Source organism: Geotrypetes seraphini, chromosome 1 (genome assembly GCF_902459505.1).
Source record: "Geotrypetes seraphini chromosome 1, aGeoSer1.1, whole genome shotgun sequence".
NCBI classification, from domain to species: domain Eukaryota; kingdom Metazoa; phylum Chordata; class Amphibia; order Gymnophiona; family Dermophiidae; genus Geotrypetes; species Geotrypetes seraphini.
Window position 1 is genome coordinate 503,545,966 of NC_047084.1, and position 13,993 is coordinate 503,559,958.

Sequence of the window (13,993 nt, forward strand, 5' to 3'; positions counted from 1 at the left end):
AGGAATTGGAGGGGGAGAGGGAAAGGGGGCTGCTTTCTAGCACCCGTTAATGTAACAGGCTTAAACACTAGTAGAAATAATAATAATAGTAGTAGTAGTAATAAAGAGAGATGCCAGATTATGGGAAGAAGAGGAAAGAGATGTCAGACTGGGAAGGGGGAAAGGAAGGGGAGAGAGATGTCAGACCATGGAAAAAGGGAGGAAAGGAGAGAGAGATAGTAGATTTTGAAAAGAAAGCAAAAAAAATGGAAATATTGAATGTTAAGTTAATGCCAAAGATGGATGCAACTTCGTTAAGGGCGAATACAGGGACTTGTGTATAAACACTAGTCAGTAAAATAGCTATAATAATAAATAGGAGACTATAATAGTGATAATTACCAGTGAGGAGAAAGCGACTAACTCTTTTCCAAAGAGTTAGTCGCTTTCTCCTCACTGGTAATTATCACCATTATAGCCAGTCTCCTATTTATTATTAAAGATGGATGCAAGGCAGAAAGTGAAGATGGAGCGAAAAACAGTCAATGGATAAGATGGCCCTGGAAACATAGTTAAAAGCACAGAAAATAAAGTCACCAGACAACAAAGGTATGGAAAATGATTGAAATGTGTCAGTTTTAAGAATTTATATCTGCTGTATATATTATGTGTACATGAAAAATGAATGGGAAAAAAATTACATTACATTTAGTAAAGGGGGTGGGATCTGGGGAAGAGCTTAGGTGGATCTACGGTGGAGTTTGGGAGGTCTGTGGTTGGGGGCACTCAGTTGATATTTGTTTGACTTCCCTGCTGGCATTTCAGGGCCTGTCTGGAGGGCCTCTGCGAATGAGTGGATGTCAGTGTGATGATGTCACACATGCGCGTGATATCATCACGGCAGCATTTGTGCACTTCTGGGTGCCTCGAGCCATGGCCACTACCTTTAGTGTGCCCTGGCTCAAAAAAGTTTGAGACACAGTGCCCTAGACAATTTATAGTTCTGAGTTTCATTCTGGCCCAATAGACAGAACAAACACCTCAATTTATCATCCAAGAAAGGTTAGTGCCAGATACAGTATTTAGCTAGAGACGTTCTCGTTAATGGACTTTGGATGGATCCAAAGTGAAGATGAAAAAGAATAGGTTTCAATAGTTCCCGGGAGAAGTAAGATATTCCCTCGAAGAAGTCATGAAGTATGGAATTTCAAAGGCAGGGAAAAACAAATGCTAGTTTGTCTGCTAGTTTGGATTTCCACAGCTGGTTAGCTACCAGTCTATAGTTAGAGAGGTTTTCTAGGTCTTTTTCTTTATTCTTCAGAATGGGTTTGATGAGTGAGAGTTTCCATTTAAGTGGAACTTGTTCAGACTGTAATGAGTTGTTGATGAGGTCTGTAAAATTGGAGAGTACTGGGTCTTCAAGCTCTCTCATCAGTTGAATCGGGTAGGTGTTGAGAATTGGTGGCCCGGTTTCACTCTTCTCAGTAATTTCTTCACTTGGATTTCCGTGATGGGTTCAAATTCTTCCATATTATCTCTAGTTTCCCCCTTGTGTTTGTATATAAATATATTGTCATTCAGTCCATTGTCTTTCTGTAGATTTCTTATTTTCTTGGTGAAAAAGTTACTGAATTCTTTACTGGTTAGGGAGCATTTGGTGGTGGTCTATTTCTGTTTTTTCCCTAACAATCCATATAACTATCTGGTATAGGGTTTTTGTGGAGTTTCCAGCTTCGAGGATCTTTTTTTGAAAGGTATTCCTTCTTTTCCTTTCTTATCTTTTTAATCTGTTTATTTCTAGCCAGGCCTTTCTAGTCTCCTCATCTTCGTCTGATTTCCTACATTTTCTTTGAAGATTTCTTTTTTTAGTTTCATAATTTCATCTGAGGGGGGTGACTCTATCTTTTCTTTTGTTAGGATTTTGCAATTTTAATGGAGCTACTTCTTCTATACTGCAGTCCAGTGCTTTGTCCCCCATTCTGTGAGGACTGCGTTTTTGGTTTTGATTTCTTTGAGGTGTGTCGCCACTTTGTTTTTGAATTTGGTACCGTCTATGAAACTTCTTCCCATTTTTGGTCTCATTTCAGAGGCTTCTGCTTAGTTTTTTACTTTTTGGATGTAGAAGATATTCAGGCAGATTGTATGTAGGATAGGAAAAAAGATCTAGGGCTTTTCTGCCTTACCAGATGACAAACTTCTTTCATTTAAAGCTGTACAACTTTCCAGTGCAGTGTTTTTCAACCCTCTCCTGAATACATACCTAGCTAGTCAGGTTTTCAGGATTGGAAGGCATCCAAGGCTAGTTTGCTATCCCCCAATCATGGAACAAAACTGGGGTACTTTCCTGTCTTGAGAGTAGTGGAAAAAATTCATCAAAGAAATGTCCCACTCTCACAAAATCATATCGGCTCATGGCTCTTTTAAAAGTGGATTCAACCACAATCTGTAGCAAACTGAAATCTGATCACAGATCATAACCCCATCAGAGTGATCTCCTAATAGTCACATTCAACAACACCAGAATGCCTTTATTGAAATATCAGTACCATCATCAATAAATGACTTTATGTCATCAAGAAAAAGAAATAGATTACATCAAAACAGAAGAGACATAAGCAAATGAGTCTGCTTACCTCCTTTTTTGTAAACGCTATGAGAACTGTTAGCAACACGCGAGTAAATTTCATTCTGCTGAATACTGCTAAACAGTGCTGGTGCTGAAAATGAGAAAATACCACACTAGAGTTACAATGCACTGTTTCTCTTTCAAGAAAAAAAAAAAAGCCACCAGAATTCATTTACTTGTTCATATTCACAGCAAAGGTGCTAGACGCAGGGTTTCAAACTACTTTGTGTCTGCTATAATCAGTCTATACCTTTCTCTTGTGATAACTGATCACAAGATCTATTTGTTGACATAGCTTTTAAGATATTACTTTAACTTTCATTCCTTTCTGTGAAAGCCATTTCTGCTGAGCCAAGTTGTAGGAATGCCACACAGGAAACACACACACGCAATCTTAGAGTCGGAAAAGAAGCGCTCCCTAATGGATGCTCTCTCATCAATTTATTGAGAATCTTACCTCCCTTAATTACATGGCTAATGCTTTACAAGGTTATTATTTCATAATGCATTACAATGAGGATTAAACCAAGGTAATTCATTGTTTACATATTTCATGTGATTCTCAAAGTTACTATTTCATGTGTCATATGAATACATAATAACAGTTACAATAAAGTGATTCCCAATATGTACATTTCTGATATGTCTCAAATCTTACTATAGCATGTGACAGTCCAAAGATTATAATGCATGCTTCTTAAGCTCTCTTGATTAGCCTTAAACTCGGGGCCTGCTTTGGCATGTAGGCAAAGTCTGATTGTTGCCCATATAAGGGATGCTTAAACAAGATAAGAGATAAGATAAGGGTAAACCTGTGGCAGGTTAATGTGTGTCAAGAGTCTTGTGACAAACAGGTAGGGGGGAATGCCTCAGCATTCGGTCTCAAGGTACAAACCTTTTTCCTTGCTTTGTCAAGAGGGAAAGAGAAAGGATTCATACTTCTACACAGGGCCTCACAGGCCTAGATCCATACGCAGGGCCTAGATCCGTACGCAGGGCCTAGATCAGTGTGCCGACCTGGCCTGGTTCAAAACTGCCTGTGTGCTGACCTTGCCTGTGTTCTGATGCCCTGGATCAGAACTTATCAGATCTCCATCCTTACACCAAGTAATGTTCTAAATGTTCTAGTTTTTTTTCTCTTTGTAAGCATTATAGAAGTATTTAAAACATGTCCTGGCTATGGTAAGCATAAATTCTCCTTCTTTAGCATCTTTACCAGACCAATCCAAAATATGTGGGAGGTAGCAAAGCAATCCTTAAGAAGAGTGGGAGGTGGGATTGTTCCTTCTCTAAGAACTTGTGCTCCAAAAGCTGCATCCCACCTAGTACTCATAGCTACATCAAGCTTATACTGCCTTGCAAAAGTATGGTGAGACGATCAACACTCTACAAATGCCATGGGGAGATATGGCAAAGGATTCTGCCCAAAATGCCAACACACTTAATGCAAAGATATTGGAGGTTGCTTCCCTTTTAAGATATAGGCCGAGGAAATCATTTCTAAGCAAGCAAACAGAAGCAGCTTTAGAGGCTGCTTCCCCCTTCCTTAGTCCGCCAAATTCATTAATCACTTAAAGGTATTTGAAGAGGGCTCTTCTGATATCTAACAAATAAAATGTCTTAAAAACTTCCCTGTAATCTTCTCTAAGGAAAGAATTTAAGAGCAGAACATGACTCATATGAAAGAAAGACACTACCTTAGCAAAAAAAAGGAAATAAAAACTGTCCTAATACAAACCTCCATGAAATCGGGAAAAGGATCTCTGCATGGTAAGGCCTAACGGAAATTCTGCACATCAAAGAATTCATCAACAAAAATACAATCTTAAGAGTAAGGTATATTCACATTGCTCACACTGGCTGAAAAGTTTCAAGTTTCATTAAAATTTCTTATACCGCCTAATCAGCCTTCTAGGTGGTGTACAAAATCATAAAAGAAAACAATAGTTAAAATACAAATTTAAAAAGACAGGGGGCGACAGACTTTTGGAGACATAAAACCATAACAGGTGGAACCAAGAGGATAATAGGCAAGAACTACAATTTCAAAGATAAGAGATAACAGTTTAAGGGAAAAACAATAGGAGTAGGGAGAGGAAGTCCCATACCCAAAAAACCAAAAGTTTAAGTTCCATTGAGGACCACATGAGCATATGGGGGAATGGGCCAATTCTTACGACTGATGTGAGTTTGTGCTTATGACAATGATTTTGAGGAATAGGCCCCAGATATGTTCAAGCTCTTCCAACATTGTGGGGTGGGCCTTAATGAGGGGAGGGTTCAAGGAAGCAGGAGGGAGTGTGCATCTGTTAGATGCAGAGAGGCAAGGTATTTCCTTGGCATAACTGAGGCAATGACCGACCACACAGTTTACATGCGGAAGCAGGCGATCTTGAAGATTTACTTTAGATCCAGAATTGGTCTCTGGTCTTCTCAGTCTTCTTGGAGGCTGAGTCTCCCACCCATTGCTTGATCCAGAGCATTCTGTGGGCGGAGATGGCATAAGCTGAGACATTGTTCAAGACCCTGAAAAAAATCACATAGCGAATCCGCAACATGATCAACCCCCTCCAAGAGAAAATGGGGGGTTAGAGTTGCTGTCCAAATCTGGAGGCCGGCTTAGCCAAGAGTGGCATGCCTGGGCAATATAAGATGCCACTGCTGCTGCTTTCAGTCCCACCACAGCAGTCTCAAATTGTGTTTTGAGGACAAAATCTATTCTGCAGTCTTGTGAGTCCTTGAGGACTATACCCTCTTCACTAGAAAGTGGCTTGTGCTTCGTAACCTACTCCACCAGCAAATCCACTTTAGGCATAGCAAACTGCTGCTGCAACTCAGCATCCATCGTGCAGAGCTTAGTCATGGACTTAGCTAACCCTAAGGAACCCTCAGGAACATCCCAGTGATCTCTTAAGAACATAAAAATTGCCATCTCCGGATCAGACCCTGGGTCCATCAAGTCCGGTGATCCACACACGCGGAGGCCCTGTCAGGTGTACCCTGGCATAGTTTTAGTCTCCATATCACTGTATGCTTCTCAAGAGAGATGTGCATCTAATTTACCCTTAAATCCTGGATGCAAAGGAAAACAAGTATTCTGTTCCTTAATGCTGCTCATGAGCGAGCATTGAGCCTTGGAGGCAGCTCCAACTTTGATTCCTGGAGCGCCTGACAATTAAACTTTGTAGGCCAGAGGGTTTGAACAACCTTCGCACCCTGGGGTCATCTCAAAGATCCAGGGCTGCCACCTGATCATTGTCATACCCCACCCAGGATGCTGAATCTCCAATAGCCGAGGACCCTGAATGAGAAATTAAAAGCATGGTCTTTGAACCTTCGTCCTCTGAGTCCACCAGAGCTTGGGTCCCCATGACTTCTGCATGGCTCCTTGGACCCTATGCCTTTCGCTACAACCCTGGTATTACATCCGCTGAAGCCCCCACAGGGTTAGGTGAGCTTTTGAAACATATAAAGGCTTCATACCTCATGTGTATGAATTCGGGAGCGAACCACTACCCAGGTTGCCCAGGGGGTCCTGGCAGGGGTCTACCATGCTGGCTTCTGGTGTTTGCCTACCAGCATGTGGCTGCACTTAACCAGGGGTGCCAAGTCCTCTTTCTCCAGCTCCTGCTGGAATTTCTGGCCCAGAAAACACTCCAGCTGAGTGCCTAAGCCAAGAGAAGCATAAGGAGAGGTGAAGCCTGAAGCTACCCCCCCCCCATCACTCACTGTACAGTACGTGGAACAATGACCCTCTTCAGATAGGAAAATCTGGCATGAATCTTAAGTATCTCCACCTGAGTCCATCTATACTATTTTCTGTCAAAAATAAGGGGTATTGTGGCAGATGGAGACTTTTAAAACAAAACTGGGAAATCCACGATGCTCACCACAATAGTGATTCTGGCACCTAAAATGACCAATGGGAAAAAAATGCAAACTCAAATAATGCAGGGAAGGGATTTTGGGAGGTGGGGGACCTGATCCCTAACCTCAGAAACCTTTAAAAATAATTTTAAGGAACCCCGCCCCCCATCTCCTGATTTTCTCCATAGGCTGCAATAGTCTTACTCACTGTGCCATACTTCTGTGCTGAAGCTGCATAGAAAAACCTCTGATCAGAGGGGAGAGAAGATTTCTGCCTCAGACAAGAATGGAGTCCAACAGATGGCTTGTTTTTTTGGACTGAACCCAAAAGAAACTCTGTGGAATGATGATGTTCCTAAATGGACTTTATTTGAAAATGTCAAAGTTCCAAAGGTACACTAATATCATCCACATAAAATAAAATCATCCACATAAAAGTAAAATGATCCACATAAAAATCTTAAAGGACCTAGTCTGCTAGGGATGCAGGACCCAACACGGTCCGCGTTTCAACAAAAAAAGTCTTCTTCAGGGGTCCCTGGGGGTCCTATAATGATGAATACGTGGGAGAGCTAATATGCGGTGAGCTGGACGTGAGACACTGCTTGGGGTCAATTTTTTTGGTTTTTGCTTGTTTCTTTGGACTTCCATCCAGCTCCTGACGTAAACCTGAACCCTCAGACCCCTGCTGGAGCCATCTGACTTTGTTGGGGGAGGAACACAGTTGGCCCCGTTCCTGGATTAAACAATCACAGTACCCACTCAGTCTGCGCTCAAGCTCACTGCGGACAGAACCTGGGGGCGAGCCACATAAGCCTACTGCGGATGAACCTGGGGCGAGAATGCTCCAAAGGTTCAGATCCCGAGCTTTGAGAACTACTGATGCAGACTGGCCACACAGGAATCATGCGTTGCATGTGCCTGTGGGCTACAGACCTCATCCCTGAGTCTGTATCTTCTCACAGCCAGAGATGCGCCGGAGTGACTAGGATCCTCTGCAGCTCCAAATCTCTGATCGGATAATAAAGATTAAACACAAGCAGAATAAATAGGCTCCCTACTCCTCACTTATAGAGAGTAAGACTGAGAGGATGGATCTCATCCCAGAGTGATGGAAGATGAAGTATGAAAACAAAACAGTGGACTCTCTATAACCCTCACAGCCAGTGAGGGTTTAACCTGCTGGTCAAGACTACCAGTCCTGTTGCACAAGACTAGCGTTTAGTTTCCTTTTGAGTCTTCTTTAACAAAAAAACTTTAGAATAAAAACGAGAAAGATAAACCCACTCCCAAGTCCTCTCCCAAATCTGAAATGTCTCAAAAAAAATGAGAAAAACCTTGTAGAGCCCAAAGAGATTACACCTAATGGTCAGAAATACCATCCTGTGAATTAGGTGCATCAAGCATAGGCATTGCTGGCAAAATGGAAGCCAAGGAGGAATATAAAAAGATAGTTGCTCCCCCTTCAGAAATTGTTCAGTTACATTGGGCTGGCCTGTGATTTAAGCCAGGTCTGAAGAATGCCCCCAAACTAACTTCTTTCCTATAGCCAAGGGGCCTCCCAGCCTGGAGTATTGGCAGACTTGGAACGACATCAGGCACAATCTCCAACAGCACTTACAAGGCTTCATGAACTTAGCAAGGGGCTCCATGAGCAGCCAAACTAAAGTTACAGTCAGGTGCACCAGCCACAAGTTAAAAAAAAAAAAAAAAAAAAAAAAAAAAGGTGCCAGTATTACAACCTGCACTGACACTAAAAATTATGTTCAAAGTTTAGAAAATACCACTGTTGCGCTCTCCCACAGCCAGTCAACAAGGAAAACAAACCTCTATCTCCCAATCAAAGAGACGCCCTACTCACACCCTTGTACAAAGAGACTGTAGAATAGGGGTGTCCAACTTGCGGCCCCGTGAAGTATTTTGTGCGGCCCCGGTCAAGGGCGATGCAGTGTTTTCCTCTGCTGCCTCCAGGTGTTTACCATCTTGCCGGCTCCCTCCTCTGTCTTGCTGCAGCATTTGTGCGGCCCCAGAAAAAAATTTTTCAGCCAATGCAGCCCAGGGAAGCCAAAAGGTTGGACACCCCTGCTGTAGAAGGTTCTTTTGGTTAAAAGTGCTCTGTGAAATATCCTTGCTCTATTCTTTGTTGCTGTCCACAGAAGAAAGAGGAGTGAAGTGAGAAGGGAGATACCTCTCAGACTCCTCTGATATGTCCCTTGGCTCCAGATTTTTTTCTTTTTTGAAAAAAAAGGAGCACTCCTTACCTCAGCTGGTTACTACTTCTCCAGATGGACCAGAAGGATCACTCAGACTATAGGAGCTGCACAGCTTGAATGTCTTCATCTGCTGTAGACAGAGTAATACTGAAGATCTCAGGTCTCACAGAGCCCACAAATCTTAATTTCTGCCTCTATTTGCTGGCTGATGAACACAGTCACAAATTCTGGACTGGTAAGAATGCTAAGGAAAGCATTATGCTAGAAAAGCAGAAGGTATACTTGTGTTGATTGTGTTTGTCTATTAAATGCAATGTTTCACATAACTTAAAAATAATTCAAACACACAAAGGATCGATTACCTCAAGTTCAACTTCAGGATCCCTTTCTTCTCCCTGTCGAATTCTAGTGCTCTAAAATTAAAAAAGATATAATGTTAATGCTTTGCTCCTAGGTAACCCTAATCTTGAGTTCCCTTTCTCTTGCATCTTGTACATTTCCACTAGAACAGGGGTAGGCACTTTCGGTCCTCGAGAGCCGGAGCCAGGTCAGGTTTTCAGGATATCCATAATGAATATGTACGAGATGGATTTGCATGCACTGCCTCCTTGAGATGCAAATCTCTCTCATGCATATTTATTGTGGATATCCTGAAAACCTAACCTGGCTCCAGCTCTCGAGGACAGGAATTGCCTACCCCTGCACTAGAATAATCTACAATTAATTATCTAAAAAGGTAGTCTCTTTAGCTATTTTCCAGTGAAAACTAATCATCTACAAATTTAATCTCTTATTCTTCCATTTACCTGTGTACTATTCTGTTTCACTATTATTCACCTTAGTATGAGAATCTCGGAGAGAGCAGGTACTAAGGCCTTGGGCATGCGCAGATGCTCAAGGCCCAGCAAAAAGGACGACAGATCTTCAGGCACCGGCACTGGCATGTCCTGTGCGTTGGTGCCGGTGCCAGATGGGGGGGTAAGTGATGTGTTCAGGTGGGTGATGGGTACAGGGAGCATTTCGGATCGCGGCGGGGAGGGGGGGCGATGCGAGCGGGGGGGGGGGATTCCAGATCGGGGGGGATGGCAGATCACACGGGGGGGGAACTTCGTGAGTGGGGGGAGCAATGCCAGTTCTCGGGAGGGGGGGGGGGTAGAGCAGTGCCACTGGCCTCGGGGATGGGAACGAATCAAGCGAGTTTCCCTTACTTTCTATGGGAAAACTCACTTTGATATACGAGTAATTTGGTTTACGAGCATGCTTCTGGAACAAATTATGCTCGTAAACCAAGGTTCCACTGTATTTCCTTATTTGGCTGAGGTTGCCCAGTAAAAATGTAAAAGACTTCTGATGTAGCATTAAATTCATGGTCCACTGGACTGCCAAATTTTCCTCTGTTACCTATTCAAGTGCCTTATCATATACAAAGGCTTCAGGTTTCCATTTAGTGGCCCTTGGCATCTGTGACTTTTTCTAGCTAATAGAACTAAACTAAAACTTAGGGGTCCTTTTAACAAGCCGCGCTAGCAGGGTTAGCGCGTCGGACATTTCATCATACGCTAACCCCCGTGGCTGGCTAAAAAACTAACGCCTGCTCAATGCAGGCGTTAGAGGCTAGTGCGGCAGGCGGTTTAACACACGGTATTACGCGCATTAAACACCTATCGCAGCTTGATAAAAGGACCCCTTAGCCTTATTCAACCATGCATACATGCATCAAAGATGACATGCACTCCAGATACCCAGTTGAAGTCACCACGAAGGATACAACTGAAAAACTCCATCGAATCATTATGGAAAAATGCCAAGTGAAAGTATGCGAGACTGCTGAGACTGTAGGTATCTCAAATGAACGAGTGATCAATATCCAACATGAAAAATTGTACATAAAAAAAGCTGTGCACGTGATGGGTGCCACGACTGTTGACTGTCAACCAGAAATGCACAAGAATGGACATTTCAATACAGTGTTTAGCAATGTTTAATTGCAATTTGCATGAATTTTTGCACTGATTCATGAGCGTGGACAAAACCTGGATCCACTACTAAACACCCGAGTCAAAGCAGAAGTCAGAGCAATGGATGACAACTAGTGAAAGTGTGCTGATGAAAGTGAAAACTGTTTTGTCAGCTGGGAAGGTGATGGCTGCAGGTTGTTTTGGAATTCCCAAGGAATAATCCTGATAAACTACTTGGAAAAGGGTAAAACAATAACAGAAGCCTATTATGCAGCATTGTTGGACCGTTTGAAAGATGAATTGAAGGAAAAGTGGCAAAGTCAGACACACAAAAAAGTGCTCATTTACCAGGAGATAATGCGCTGTCCCAGACATCACCCATTGCAATGGCAAAACTGAACTAATTGGGCTTTGAATTGATTCCTCATCCTCCCTATTCCCTGGACTGAACCCTGTCCAACTTTTTCCTGTTCCTGAACTTAAAAATTTGGCTCAGTGGAAAGAAATTTTCATCAAATGAGAATGTCATCAATTCTGTGAATGAGTATTTTGCAGTTTGACAAAACTTATTTTTTTGGTAGGATGAAAAAACTGGAAAACTTGCTGGACTAAGTGTATAGCCCTTGATGGAAACTATATTGAGAAATAAAACAGTTTCCCCCCCTCCAAAAAAAATATATGTTTAACTTGCTTTTCTACCAAACTTTTCAAACAACTCTTGTAGTGCCAGTAAAACAACACACACTGATGAATGGTTTAAAATAGAAAAAAAAAAAAATCACTTTTATTAGCGTATATACTTGGAGATTAGGAGTGAACCAGTGGTAGAGCTGCTGCCTCTGTGCTGAGGTTGTGGAATCAAATCCCAGTGCTGCTCCTTGTGATCCTGGGCAAGTTAAAATCTTCCATTGCCCCAGATACAAAATAAGTACCTTTATATATGTAAACTGCTTTGAATGTGTAACCACAAAAAGGCGGCATACAAGTCACATTCCCTCTCCCTCTCATATATTAATCAAATCAGAGACCACTTTTAAAAAAGCAATAATTTGGGGGGCGTGGCTTGGACGCGCAGCCAAATGGACGGGTGAATGATTAGCTCCGTGATCACAGGATCAAAGGATTTTTTAATTTTTGCTTGCTATTTCGGCAGTATTGATAACATAATATGGCAGCGAGTAAGCAAGTAAAGCAACAAAAAGGAGAAATGTCGGCTTCAACTTCAGGCAATGCAAAGCTTTCAAAACCAGAGCCGGCGACTCCTTCAAAGGTGTCGTTGCCAAAAGAGGATTATACTGATTATGATTTATTTGAGGAACTTAGGCAAATAAAAGAAATTGTTTCTAAGAATTCAAAAACTCTGCAAGAAGTGAAGGAGGAAGTTGGTAGCTTTAACAAACGGATAGAAGTAATGGAGTTAAAAGATGGATCAAATAGAAAAACGAACGGAGCTGAATGAAAGCACAGTTACTTACCGTAACAGGTGTTATCCAGGGACAGCAGGCAGATATTCTTAACTGATGGGTGACAGCACCGACGGAGCCCCGGTACGGACAATTTTAGAGTGATTGCACTCTAAGAACTTAGAAAGTTCTAGTTAGGCCGCACCACGCATGCGCGAGTGCCTTCCCGCCCGACGGAGGCACGCGGTCCCCAGTTAAGATAAGCCAGCTAAGAAGCCAACCCGGGGAGGTGGGTGGGACGTAAGAATATCTGCCTGCTGTCCCTGGATAACACCTGTTATGGTAAGTAACTGTGCTTTATCCCAGGACAAGCAGGCAGCATATTCTTAACTGATGGGTGACCTCTAAGCTAACAAAAAGAAGGATGGAGGGAAGGTTGGCCATTAGGAAAATAAATTTTGTAAAACAGATTGGCCGAAGTGACCATCCTGTCTGGAGAATGCATCCAGACAATAATGAGACGTAAAAGTATGAACTGAGGACCAAGTAGCAACTTTGCAGATTTCCTCAATAGGAGTTGATCTGAGGAAAGCCACAGATGCTCCCATAGCTCTAACCCTATGGGCTGTGACAGAACCTTCCAGTGTCAGTCCGGTCTGAGCATAACAGAACGAGATGCAAGCAGCAAGCCAATTGGATAGCGTACGTTTAGAAACAGGACGACCCAATTTATTGGGATCAAAAGATAGAAAAAGTTGAGGAGAGGAGTGGTGAGGTTTAGTGCGCTCCAAATAGTAAGCCAAAGCACGCTTACAGTCCAAAGTATGCAAACCCTGCTCCCCAGGATGAGAATGAGGTTTCGGGAAGAATACAGGTAAGACAATGGACTGGTTAAGGTGAAAGTCAGAGACAATCTTAGGGAGGAACTTTGGATGTGTACGTAGAACCATTTTGTCATGGTAAAAGATAGTGAAAGGTGGATCTGCAACTAGTGCATGCCACTCACTGACCCGCCTGGCAGAAGTGAGAGAAATAAGGAAGATGACTTTCCAAGTGAGAAATTTGAAATGAGCTTTGGCCAATGGTTCAAAAGGAGGCTTCATTAAGGTGGAAAGAACCACATTAAGATCCCAGACAACAGGAGGGGGCTTGAGAGGTGGTTTCACATTGAAAAGCCCCCGCATGAATCTGAAAACCAAAGGATGAGCCGTGAGAGGTTTTCCATGAACTGGCTCATGAAAAGCAGTAATGGCACTGAGGTGGACTCTGATAGAGGTAGACTTGAGACCAGAGTTAGACAAAGAAAGAAGATAATCCAACACAAGTTCTACTGCTAGTGAAGTTGGATCATGATGATGCCGAAAGCACCAGGAAGAAAACCAGGTCCACTTCTGTTGATAACACTGAAGAGTGGCCGGCTTCCTGGAAGCATCAAGAATAGAACGGACAGGCTGAGAAAGAAGAGAGTGAGACAAGCTCAGCCCGAGAGATACCAAGCTGTCAGGTGCAGAGACTGTAGGTTGGGATGTAGAAGGGACTGTTGACGCTGAGTAAGCAGAGAAGGAAACACTGGAAGAAGTATGGGCTCCCTGGAACTGAGTTGAAGAAGAAGGGAGAACTAATGTTGCCTGGGCCACCATGGAGCGATGAGAATCATGGTGGCTTTTTCCCTCTTGAGCTTGAATAAAGTTCGTAACATGAGAGGTAGAGGGGGAAAGGCATAAAGGAATAGATTGGTCCAATCCAAGAGAAATGCATCTGCCGCCAGACAATGAGGGGAGTAGAGTCTGGAGCAAAATCGGGGCAGTTGATGATTGTGAGGAGCCGCAAAAAGGTCCACCTGAGGAGTGCCCCATTGAGCGAAAATGGTCTGAAGAGTCAAGGGATCGAGAGTCCATTCGTGAGGTTGGAGAATTCTGCTGAGCTTGTCTGCTAAGGAATTCTGCT

At 42.9% G+C, this 13,993-nt stretch overlaps 1 protein-coding gene across 3 annotated transcripts in view; it reads right to left on the bottom strand.

Annotated features, from left to right (window-relative positions):
* The window catches only part of NAA35 (N-alpha-acetyltransferase 35, NatC auxiliary subunit), a 356,679-nt gene that overhangs the window by 191,375 nt on the left and 151,311 nt on the right, over positions 1-13,993 (bottom strand). For all 3 annotated transcript variants that reach the window (XM_033927824.1, XM_033927815.1, XM_033927834.1), the window contains exons 9-10: positions 9,048-9,098; positions 2,613-2,696 (exon numbers count right to left, since the gene is read on the bottom strand). In XM_033927824.1, coding sequence (XP_033783715.1) covers positions 2,613-2,696; positions 9,048-9,098 — 135 coding nt within the window. The remainder of the gene's footprint in view (positions 1-2,612; positions 2,697-9,047; positions 9,099-13,993) is intronic.